A 13228-nucleotide genomic window follows, 5' to 3' on the forward strand; every position below is an offset into this window, starting at 1 on the left:
AAGGAAGGAAGGAAGGAAGGAAGGAAGGAAGGAAGGAAGGAGGGAAGGAAGAGTAAATGTATGTATTCTATGTATAATAGCATATTAAAAGCATATTACCATGCTCATCAGTAAACAGCATTTATTATAGTCATCATAATGAAACATCAACTATGGATTAAACCAAATATTGAGATAATAAGTATACTAGGAGATACTTGGAGGAAAGGAAGGGCTAGCTCTAAGAAAGCAAAAATTCTCATGACAGATTATTAGAAAGTGGTTAAAACTGATTATGCAACAGACAGCACAACATATATGCACATATGAACATAAGCACTCTTCAAGAAACTGTGGTTAAGCTATTTAAAGTCTTTTCAGATGGTCTGACTCTTTAAACTATGTGCATATATTCCTTTAAGCGGAAATGGAGAAAAAAGAGAAGGTGAAGGGAGAAGGGGAAGAGAAACAGTACTGAGGACCTAAAGTAATAAGAGTGGAGATGGATATAAGTGGATATAACTAAATATATGGAATGAGATGGGGGGTGGTCTACCAAAAAAAACCCCAACAAACAAAAAACAACAACAAAAAAACGCTCCAGGGTTCTGGCTTTGACAATATCTTTCATTTATCATTTAAATATAGTCATTTCTAAGGGTAATTTTTTATTATATTAGAGTAATGCCACTTCTACTTTTGACTCAAAATTAGGACAATGTTCTACCACCTCTTAAAAGATACTAAAACAATGCTTTGGGGATGGCATACCATGGATGGTATGGGAATGGAAATACCATATCAAATTAAGAACCATTTTTCTATAAATTTTTAAATTTTTTCCTTTCTATAAAAGTGTGTCACAAATTATTTCCTGTCTTAACATTATTTAAATGTTAATAAACCACCTACCAAAACAAAAAAGGCCTTCCCATTTTTGCAAATGTCATGAACATCATGAACTGATCCCTTTCTTTTCTATACTATACTGTTTCATTAATTATATAGAATTCTTCAAGTCAAATGATTAAAAATATTATATGTCCCAAGACCAAACTGAGCTCTTTGAGTTTATTTCCTCCTACACGCTAGATAGGCAGTAGGTACACAGTACATAATAATTATGGACTAGGAAACTAAGCAGTCAGACAATGCCTAATTTTTAAAAATTAGGGAAACTCATTGTATATGGATAATAAAAGTTTCCAATCAGTTTGCGTTATGGGCTGAACTGTGTTTTTCCAATATTCATATGTTAAAGTCCTCACCATCAGTACCTCACAATATTACTGTATTTGGAGACAGGGTCTTTAAAGAGGTGATGGGGCGCCTGGGTGGCTCAGTTGGTTGAGCGACTGCCTTCGGCTCAGGTCATGATCCTGGAGCCTGGGATCGAGTCCCACATCAGGCTCCCTGCTCAGCAGGGAGTCTGCTTCTCCCTCTGACCCTCCTCCCTCTCATGCTCTCTGTCTCTCATTGTCTCTCTCGCAAATAAATAAAATCTTAAAAAAAAAAAAATAAAGAGGTGATGAAGTTAAAATGAAGTTACTAGGGTGGGCGCTAATTCAAAATGACTGGTGTCCTTAAAAGAGGAGATCAGGACATGGATACATGCTTGGAGGTAAGACCATCTAAAGACATAGGAAGCATATGGGCATCTATAAGCCAAGGAGAGAGGCCTGGTACAGATCCTTCCTTCACGGCCCTCAAAAGGAATCAAGTCTTTGAGTTGATTCTTATGAGACCAACACTTTGATCTCATACTTCTAGCCCCCAGAACCGTGAGAAATTCTGAAGTAAATTTCTGTTGTTTAAGCTATCCAGTCTATGGTTCTTGGTTATAGAAGCCCTAGCAAACAATACAGAAGACAAAGGTCTTCCTCATTCTTCTTAAGAGGGCACTGCCATTGTCAATACACCCAGGATAGATTGTTAAGAAAAAAAATTTAAAGACACATAACAGCTTTATGTATTTTAGAAATAATTATTTTTTGTCTATGCATAAAAGAAACATAGGTAATTATGTACACCAAACTAAGTTATCACTGGGCATAAGAAGAAAAAAAACTTCATTTCTACTTTACTCACTTCTTAATTTATATTATTTGTTATGTGAGCATTTGTTACTCTAACAACTTTAAGTTTTTCTGTCTATAAGAAAATGTGCCTACCTCTCCTCCTTTATACTGAAGCAAATTTATGAGTTCAAAAGCCACGTATACCAGTAGCAGTTGTGGCAGCAAAACTTACTTTTTGGCTGAAAAGGGTTGTCGCCCATCAAGTTGCAGAGTTGACTTTCTGTAAATTGTCACCTAAGTACTGACACATGATATCAGTCAATTTATGAGTCACTTTAAGTAATGCCAAATATTGAAACATGAAACTCGGGGTTCAGAAATTCTTGGATCTAATTTTGATCTTGAAACTCACCATGTGACTCCAGACAAAAGAGCAATTTATATCTCAGTTTTCCTTCCTATAAAATAAAGATACCTGGTATTAGAGTGGATCTCATTAAATTAAATGTACACATACTTAATCTTTTTTCCTATGAAAAGTTCAATTTTTAAGTTTGATATGTCTGACATACACTTGCAACTCACTTTATATAATTGGTTCATTCTTGAACGAACCTAAATTTAGTAAATAAAATGGTGATTCTATTAAGCACTTACTACTTGAAGAAGTCTGAATTATTAACCTACAAATAATTTCTTAAAGTTATCCTTTTATAAAAATGAGTAATCACTTCACGATGTATTGTTTTAGTAAGTCTGAATTTTCAAATACAAAGGGATATACTAATCTTTAACTGTAACCTATTCACATTTCAGATATAAATGTAATTATTTCCACAAGAAAACATAACTTTATTTTTTAATATTTAATTCATTCATTCATTCATTCATTCATTTTTAAATCAGAGAGAGAGAGTGAGCACAAGCAGGAGTGGCAGGGAGAGGGAGAAGAAGGCTCCCCGCTGAGCAAGGAGCCCGATGTGGGACTAGATCCCAGGACCCCGGGATCATGACCTGAGCCGCAGGGAGCCGCTTAACGGGCTAAGCCACCCAGGCATCCCAAGAAAATATAACTTTAAACAAATTTTAGTTTAGGGGCGCCTGGGTGGCTCAGTCATTAAGCGTCTGCCTTCGGCTCACGTCATGATCCCGGGGTCCCGGGATCGAGCCCCGCATTGGGCTCCATGCTCAGTGGGGAACCTGCTTCTCCCTCTCCCACTCCCCTTGCTTGTGTTCCCTCTCTCGCTGTCTCTGTCAAATAAATAAAATCTTAAAAATAAATAAATAAAAATAAATTTTAGTTTATATATTTCTGATTTTTTATCAAAGACCTTAAAAAGGAAAGAAAAGTAATTGGACATATTTCATCACAGATTAATTCATTCATAAATAACTACTCTTTCGGTGCCTGGCTGGCTCAGTCAGAAAAGCATATGACTCTTGTTCTCAGGTTGTGGGTTTGAGGCCCAGGTTGGGTGCAGAGATTACTAAAAAATATAAAAATAATAACTACTCATTGCCTTCTGAATGCAAGATGATGTGCTAAGTTCTAGGGAAAAAACAAAAATGAGTAAGTCATAGTCCTTGCCTTCAGAAATTTATAATCTAGTATATCTATATTTCTTTGGGATTGAAAAACGATTGCTATTAGAATAAAAATTATCAAAAAGAAATTTTCATTTATTTAAAACAAGAATTATTCTGGATTCCCACACACACAACAGCATAAATTTTATAAAATCTACAAATTTTAAAATAACTTTTAGTTATAAAGCAAAAAAAGATAAAAACTAGACAGCAGACACCTAAAATACTAAAATGCACACTAATTCAATCTTTGTATTTCTCCTTATCCTCAGGCTGACACAAGCAAATTTTCTTGCTTTTTAGGTTCCAATTTATTTGGACTGCATTAATCCACAGGGAAAAATAACTATTATTTTAACTTCAGAAGTTACTGTTATAAATGTTTTAACTACTATCACGAGACTCTAATGAATCTTTTTTTTTAAAGATTCATTTATTTATTTGAGAGAGAGAACACAAGCGGAGGGAGGTGCAGAAAAGGAGAGAGAATCCTCAAGCAGACACCCTGCTGAGTGCAGAGCCCCACATGGGACTCAATCCCATGACCCCAGATCATGACCTGAGCCAAAATCAAAAGTTGGATGCTTAACCTACTGAGCCACCCATGCACCAAGACTCTACTGAATCTTGTGTTTAACTGAATTCACCAAGTTCTGAAGTCTATTTAAATCTCATTAACTCGGGGTGCCTGGGTGGCTCAGTCGTCAAGCATCTGCCTTCAGTTCAGGTCATGATCCCAGGGTCCTGGGATTGAGCCCCACATCGGGCTCCCTGCTCGGCAGGAGGCCTGCTTCTCCCTCTTCCACCCCCTCTGCTTGTGTTCTCTCTCTCACTGTGTCTCTGTCAAATAAATAAATAAATAAATCTTTAATAAATAAATAAATCTCATTAACTCAATTATTTGAATAGTTGTAGCTTATCTCTAAACTAATATCAGTGTTATGACTATGTCAAGGAGATAAATACATGACAATTTTGCTCATGTTAAGGACCTACTTGTTACCAAGAATACAGAATATTTTTCAAAAACCACAATTACACAGCTTATGAGACTCATATGTAATATTTTTTATTTGAATAGTTATTGGGTTATAATAATGGTTATACTGAATATTAAATAGTTGACATATATATAATATTTTTTGCTAAGTGATCATATAAATATCTCTTACCAAAACTCTGAAATTAGTATTCAATTTACAAATATTCAATTAATGAATGACTTATCTATATGAACAGACATCTACTGCCTATTATGATAGAGATGAGTTTAAGATAACCTACTTCAAAAGCTTAAGGACCACAGTAACCTACTTAGAAACCTCAACTGATACAGTCTCAAACACACTATAAAGCTGGAAATCCTCAGATGTAATTAGAACCATAATTTCAGCCAAAAGCTGCACTATGTAATATAGTAGCCATTAGCCACATGGGACTATTTACATTTAAATTAATTAAAATTAAATAAAATTAAAATTCAGTTCCTCAGTTTTACTAGCCACATTTCAAATGCTCAAAGCCACATGTGACTGGTGGCTACTGTATTGGACAGTACAGCTACAGAACATTTCTACTGGACAACACTGGACTAAAGAATCACTGCCATATTTTGTTCTGGTTATTAAACACTTTCATGGATTCCTTTGGCATCTCTGCCACTGAAGCATGCCAAAATTACCACCATAAAAACCCCTCCGGTCACCACTTCAGAATTTTGGTGGTAAGGCACAGAATTCTATGAAGGATTAAATCAGCTGCCACTGAAGTGGAATATCCAGCAAAGATACGCAGTGAGGATCTCAAAGTTCCAAAACGTTCTAATAGCTTCTACAGCTCACATTGAGCCCCAAAATGGCCAGAAAAAGAGAACACTCAATTTCAGCTACTGACTCATTTCATGACCATGTTTAATACACTTGTTTCTATGAAGAAAAACATGAAATCCAATTAACTGACTAATCAAAGACTTTTTAGAAAATAATTCTTTCACTGTTGGAGACTGCTCATATAAATAATTTTAATTCCTATCTTACTATTTTTTGTTTCAGCTTTTATATATCTAAAATTAAACAATATCTTAAATAATTTTTATACAGAAATTTTAAAAATCGATGGAAATGTAGGTCTAAATTTTTAATTGCTTGAAAAATTTACTTTTATCCATTGAGAGGTCTCACCCAATACAATATCACTGTGTTAAATAAAGGTAATGCATCTGATCTGGTACATAAGCACACAGTATGGCACAGGTGTGCTATGTACTAGATATAGTTCTATTTACTTTCTGATAAAGATTAAGCAATTTCACAAACCACAACTGTAGAGTCTGCACATAAAAAAAGAAGAGCATTAGGCTAGAAGCCAGAAGAACCAAGTCATAGCCCCAGCACTGCTACAACATTCAATCAAATCACGTTACAATTCTGGGTCTCAGCTCTTAGGTCAACTAATAATCTCTACCGCTTAATTTAGTTCTATACTGTATACTTTAAACATTTATTAATAATAAACAGTAAAACATGGTGAAGAATGAATGCCACATTCAAATTCTGATTCAACCATTTATTATCTGGATGACCTTGGGAAAGTTAATCTCTGTGCCTTGCTTTACTATATGTAACTTATTTCATAAAGTTATAGTGAAAATTAAATTAGATAACAAAGCACAGAGCTCAGTGCCTGAGACACAGAAATCATCCAATAAATCTCAACAATTTTTAACTCTGTGCTTAATACCATTTTCAAGAACTCTAAGAACAGTTCACAATTTTGTTACTATACTAGAATTTACAAGCTATCAGCTGAGCATTTAGAAATTATTTTGTTTTTTAAGATCTTCATTACAGTAGTATTTCACATGATGAAATGTTAGCTTTGTAAGTATACCTTCTAGAATGTAGCTGTCAAATCTATCCTACCATATTTTCATCTTTTTAAGAAGCATTTATAAACTAGTGAAAACACATAAAAAATTTTAAACCTTCATATAAACGCACATACCTACAATTTATCAATACTGTTAAATTATATACTACTAGTCTCATAGAATAAAACAAGTAATTCAAAAATACCAACATACAAAAATTAGCATTTGGATAAAGTGCCTTATACCATTTCCATAAAAAAAAAAACAAACATTCATTTTACATGCATCACTGTATTTTAATTTCTAAAAAAAAATCCTTATTTTTTTTTTTGTTTGTTTTTATTTATTTGACAGAGAGAGAACACAAGTAGGCAGAGCGGCAAGCAGAGGGAGAGGGAGTAGGAGGCTCTCCGCTGAGCAGGGAGCCCGACACGGGGCTCGATCCCAGGACCCTGGGATCACGACCTGAGCCGAACGAAGGCAGCTACTTAACCGACTGAGCCACCTAGGTGGCCCTAAAAAAATCCTTTTTAAAACTGAGTAAGCCGGGGCGCCTGGGTGGCTCAGTCGTTGGGCGTCTGCCTTCGGCTCAGGTCATGATCCCAGGGTCCTGGGATCGAGCCCCGCATCGGGCTCCCTGCTCCGTGGGAAGCCTGCTTCTCCCTCTCCCACTCCCCCTGCTTGTGTTCCCTCTCTCGCTGTCTCTCTCTCTCTGTCAAATAAATAAATAAAATCTTAAAAAAAAAAAAAACAAAACTGAGTAAGCAGCAAGTAAAATAAAAAAAAATTGAGGAATATGGTGAATGGTTAAATTCTCCATCTCCCCAGACCCCAAAAGTTATTCAATGAAATAATCTGAGAAACTGTATTAAAAAGTTAATCTCTGCTTTTTTCTCATCATAAAAATGTTTAATTGGGGGCTTGCATTCCTAACCAAGAAATTAGCAACAACAAAAACCAGATTAACATAAAAAGGAAAATACAAAACCAAAATTAATAGAATCATCTTAAATACTGAAAATTTTTATTCAAAATAAGGATAGCATATACAAATAATGTTCAACTAACTCATAAATTTTGTCTAAGATTAACAAGCTAGCTGTAACCTTTAACAATTTTACTTATTTACTTGGAAGAGTTTTTCAGTGGAATGATTTGGATGACACAGGGTCATCAAAACACTCATTTTTTTCCTCTCACAAATTTCACAAGAAATCAGGTATTCAAATCATTCCACTGTCTTTAAAGCTTTGGTTTATGTTCTATTTCATTTTATAAACAATTCTTCAGTCTTTGCGACTAATGGCATACCGAAATGGAGGTCTATAATTTTAGAATTCTAATCCCAAATGAATAGAGCTTTAAGGAGTCAAAGTGGGTTGTTAACTATGAGTAACAATTTAATATTTCCAACCCCGGTTCTGTAATCTCTCAAGAATTTCCAACGATCTCAAGGTGATACTAGAAAATTCATTTTAATGTTATCTTAAAAACATACACAGTCTTCTGAGGACAGAGATTCATTTTAAAAATTCCACTTTTATATCACCTTAATATCCATCACCTATTGATTCTACCATGGAAATTAACTGTAACAGGGTTAGAAAAACAGAGAATGCTGATGTGCACCTTGGCATATAAATCACACAAATACAAACCTTAAAGCATAAGCAATAAACCCTATATAACTGAAAAAGACCCACAACTGTTTCATAAAATTCAGATGTTTAAACATGAAATTTTATAAAGAAATTAGCTTATTAAATTTATTTACAAACATTAAGCAGATGAGACCAAATTTCAAATCAGTACGTAACACTTTTATGCCTCTTATTTTTTAAAATGCTTTATTGTTAGAAAACTCAGTACCTATCTTTTTTTAGAATCAGTCCAGTTAATCGGTTACTGTTACAAACTACAGACTTATTCTTGAAGAGGGCACATTTCAACCACAAAATGTACAATTAGAAACAGATGATCACTTAGCAGCTAAATACTATAGGCAAAATACTGGGGGATCATAGAAACTTTAGAAGATACCTCATCAAATCTTAACCAATTTCTGAAAGATTCTAATTTTTATTTTAAACAGAATACTGTGTTCTGAAAATGGTCACTCCAAGAAGAGGAGAAAAGGTCCCCCAAAAGAGGAGACTACAGATATACAGTATTATTTTTTAAATAAACCAAACATTTCAAATGTCATTTTAAAAAAAGATCGTACATGCAGGAATCTTAACAGTGAACAGACAAAAGAAAGAAAGAGGGAACAGATTGGAACTCAGCCTTGATTGGAGTTAATAGGAAAAAGGACAGGACAGGAAAGGAAAGAAAGGAAGCATTCGATGAAGAAAGAACAGCATGTGCAAAAGATCTATGTCACAGGAAATACGAGAAACTGAAAGAAAAAAAAAAAAAAAACTAGTGTGAGTGGAAAAGAAAAGCAAGGGGGTATATGGTAGGAGATAAGACAGAAGTCAAACAACACAGCACCCCAGAGAGCATGTTAGGAATTTTTCCCTTAACCTAAGAGCAATGGAAAGCCAATGAGGGGATTTTCAACAAGAACTGATATGATCAGATTCGTGATACGGTGTCAAAAATAACAGAATTTGAGTCTAAAACCAAAGAGACAGTGGTTTTATTCTATTCTGTCTTAATTGATCCCCACTTGGCATACTGTGTATTGGCTATGACTCTTTCAACTATAAGTAACAGAAAACCCAACTCAAACTGGCTTAAGCAAAAGAGAATTCCTTGGCTCATTTACAGAACTAAATACAGGTACAATTTAAACAATGATATGTAAATCTAGTTTTTCTATCTCCATTCCTGGGTGTCACTTTCTCTATGTTGTTTCTACCCTCAGAAGAGGCTCCCCACTGTGAATGACTATACCAGCTCCAACTTAACACTTTCCAAGATTGAAGTCTAGGACACTAATAAGAGGACAAGCTCTGGTTGGAGTTGACTGGCTTGGCTTAAGTCATATGCCCTTCCCAAATCCAATCATTATTGCTAAGGACTTGTAATAGGTTTAGTCCTACATCACCTGCTCCCCCTGGTACCAGAGATAGAGACCCAACCAACCAGCCAACCAACCAACCAAAAACAAACAAAAAAACCAGTAAGATAAAGATTTTCCCAAAGGAAAATCAAGGTATCTGTTACCAAAGTAGGAGGGAAGATGCCATGTAGCAAAAACAGATGTCTATTATAATGAATTAGATTTAGAGTTCTGTCTAGGTCAAAAGACTAAAGATATTTAACCTAGGAAACATGAGACTGTGGGGTAGAGGTGGTAGAAGTAAAAGCTATTTACAGATATTTTTAAGTTTGTCATGAGAAAGAAGAAAAGAGGATAACTTATTCTTTGTGGTTCAAGTGATAATAACAATAACAATATTAGTAATATTTACTTGTTTTGAGTAAACTAGAGAACTTCATTCCTCGTGTTGAGCTTCAACACAACTACTTAATTCATTATATACTATTCCATTATCCTAATTACAAATTACGCTATTTATAATAACAACTTTCATTACCATTAGCTAACATTAGTTAAATGCATACATTACTTGGTCTAATCCTCCAAAACTCTATGATGTAGATACTATTATCATCCTCACTTTACAGCTGCAGAAACTGATTTATAGAGGTTAAGTACCTCGCCCAAAGTAACACAACTAAGAGTAGAGCAAGGATTCAAAAGCTTCTATGTAAAAGGAACCTTTCTTCATAAGGATATGGGGAATCTCTCTTTGCACCACGTCCTTTTCATCCATGTAAAACCCCTGCTGACCCTGATCCAGGCTGCAGTCCTTTTGCTCTAGTTATCACCACCCATTCTGTCAGTCAAAACTAAGCTGAGCACAGCAGTGCAGCTACTACATTTTCTACTGCACAGTATTCTGCTGAAGGTATCCATCTGAAGATCCCAATAACCACCCCCTTGCCAAATCAAATTACCCTTTCTTCACTTACATTTTCCTTATCTTACATCTGTTTTATCCCAATTTCTTGAAACATCCTCCTCAAAAATTTTTTATATGACAACAGACTGGTTCTCTACCCACCTCCTCCTATTTAACTCTATACAGATTCTCCATATTCTCTTGCTCCTTAAATAGTGTAAAATCAGGTTTTTCATAGTTTACTCCTCAGCCTTACACAAATTGTTCCCTAAATGACATATCTAATAAATCCCACAGTCTTAGCTATCAGTTCTCAACAGCAGCCTATAAAATCATCAAATAATAATCTCCAACCCTGACTCCTCAACTAAGTTCCAGCCTGTCATCTCATAACAGCTGAAAACTGCTATCTGGACATTTAAACTCACCTCAAATTCAGTATTTCCAGAACTGAACATAACTTCTCCATAAAAATTAGTCCTACAGCATTATTCATAATAGCCAAGAAGTGAAAACAAGCCAAATGTTCATCAACTGATAAATGAATAAAAAGATATATCCATACAATGGAATATTATTTAGCAGTAAAAAAAAATGAAGTACTGATACATGCTAAATGGATGAACCTTAAGAACATTATGCTAAGTGAAAGAAGTCAGTCACATATTGTATAACTCTATTAACATCAAGTGTCCAGAATAGGCAAATCCATAGAGACAAAAAGTACATTGGTGGTTGCTAAGGCCTGTAGGGTGGGGAGAATGGGGAGTGACTACTTAATGGGTAATGGGTTTCCTTTTGAGAAGCTGAAACTACTATTCTGAGAGTAGTGCTGATGCTTGTTTAACACGGTGAGTGTACTAAATACCATTGAATTGTACACTTTAAAATAATTTAAATGGTGAACTTAATGTTACGTTAACCTTACCTCAGTTTATAAAAATTAGTTCTACCTTTGCACTTCTCTTTTACCACCAATGAAACTGTAATAATTCTGATCTTGAGTCCTTAAAAATTTTTTAACAATTTTTTTTTTTTAAGTAGGATCCAAGCCCAGTGCAGGGTTCAACATGAGGCTTGAACTCACAACCCCAAGATCAACATCTCAGCCAAGATTAAGAGTCAGATGCTTAACCAACTAAAGCCACCAAAGTGCCCCATCTTAAAATTTCTTTTCAGTGTTTCCCTCTTTTACTTATCATATCTAATCAATTCCCCAGTCCTATCGTCTTCCTTCAAAATATTTCCTACAACCCTTCATTTTCCATTCACTGTGTATTTGTTCATGCCCTTAAAACCTCATGCCCATAGTAAGATTTACTTTGTAAAATTCACTTTATACTCAGCCTCAGAGCATCCGGATCTGATTTCATCCATTTAACACAGAACCAACAAATTAATAATGTCCTAAAACTCTCCACCAATCCATGCAGAGCTGCGTTATCTTAGAAGCTTCCAGAATGCAGTGAGGTACAGAACAGGCCAAATGTTCTAGGAACTGACACTTCCACCAGTGGTGGGTGCTGCCAGGCTACTCCTATGCTATCTAACCCAAGAAAAGAACATGCAATCCTGAGATTACAAGGCTGAGGTTGGAATGAGGGAAGACCAAGGCATCATATCCTACAAAATTAATATACAGCATCTGGCACCCAGTAAGTATTACAATGAGTGAAATGAACTTTTTCAGACTCAGTTCCCTCATCTGTAAAGGACTGATGATGATAATACCACCCATCTCAAAGAAGCATTTTTCTGAGGATGAAATATGATCTATGAATATACTTTTTAATCTCTAAAATACTACAATAAAAGATTAGAAAGACATCTCTTGTGTTATAACTCCTCAAACATAAATACCAACAATGTAGTGTCAAAAAAGTAGGGCCAATTTTCTTATTTACTTTTTTCTATTCAATAAAATTGAGAGGTCCATTATTATTTTTACCCATGGACCTTCATAAAGCCATTTTGTTGATTAGGGCCTTTCTATCAGTAGTCAGCAATCCTTGTATAAAGTCAGATAATCTTAAATGCTGACTGGGAAAAGCAAAATGAGTAAACAAAGCAGGAGATAATGGATTACCTACATCTAAAACACTCAGACCCCTCCCAAGCCCTTCATGTTTTGCTTCTCAAATTTGCCAAAGGTAACAATTATGCACAAAATAAGGAACACACAGGGGTAGAGCCTAGGAGCAAGGAGCAGATTATTTCGTAGACTAACGATCTTTGCTTTGGTTAACAGCCCTCATTCAAGCAGTTGTCATGCTGAAGAAATCCCAAACCTAGCAAAAAAAGAAAAAAAGTATGTGTTTGATTAACGTCTAATGATGAAATCTTAGAAGTCCACAAACCCCAACCTCAGAAATTTAAGATATATTAATTTACTTAAAAATGACTATAAACCCATTACATATTAATATAAATAGTTGTGTGAAAAATATTTTCCAAAACAAAAATTTAGAGGAGCGGCATTGTTTTACATTATTGCAAAACGCATTTATAGTTGTCTTAATAAAGACAGCTGTATTATCTTACCTGCTTCTACATTTAATCTGTTGCATTACATTGTTCTATTGAAATGAAGAAAACCCAGCCTCAGAAGTTAGGTAAGTAGTAAAGAGAGGATCTTACAGAACCCCTGAAAGCACCTCAAGTCCCCAAGACCACAGTCAGGGAACTGCTACACTACATAAATTAATTCAAAGCCTTTGTTTAAAAAGGCGAGCTAAATTACTATCCTGGCTATACTGGCTGGTCAAAAATTTTGTATATACCAATCCAAAGAGTAAAATAGTAACTTTAAACAGGGAGTATTCACGTGAATGGTACAACTCTAAGAAAAAGCATTTATCAAG

At 35.0% G+C, this 13228-nt stretch overlaps 1 protein-coding gene across 1 annotated transcript in view; it reads right to left on the bottom strand.

The window, feature by feature from the left end:
- Positions 1-12616, bottom strand: part of ZNF280D (zinc finger protein 280D) — a 124587-nt gene extending 111971 nt beyond the window's left edge. Inside the window, exons 1-3 of the mRNA XM_021693807.2 lie at positions 12549-12616; positions 2410-2455; positions 2230-2298 (exon numbers count right to left, since the gene is read on the bottom strand). Coding sequence (XP_021549482.1) covers positions 2230-2257 — 28 coding nt within the window. The 5' untranslated portion in view covers positions 2258-2298; positions 2410-2455; positions 12549-12616. The remainder of the gene's footprint in view (positions 1-2229; positions 2299-2409; positions 2456-12548) is intronic.
- Between the last annotated feature and the right edge of the window lie 612 nt (positions 12617-13228).

This window comes from Neomonachus schauinslandi, chromosome 9 (genome assembly GCF_002201575.2).
Source record: "Neomonachus schauinslandi chromosome 9, ASM220157v2, whole genome shotgun sequence".
Taxonomy (NCBI): Eukaryota; Metazoa; Chordata; class Mammalia; order Carnivora; family Phocidae; genus Neomonachus; species Neomonachus schauinslandi.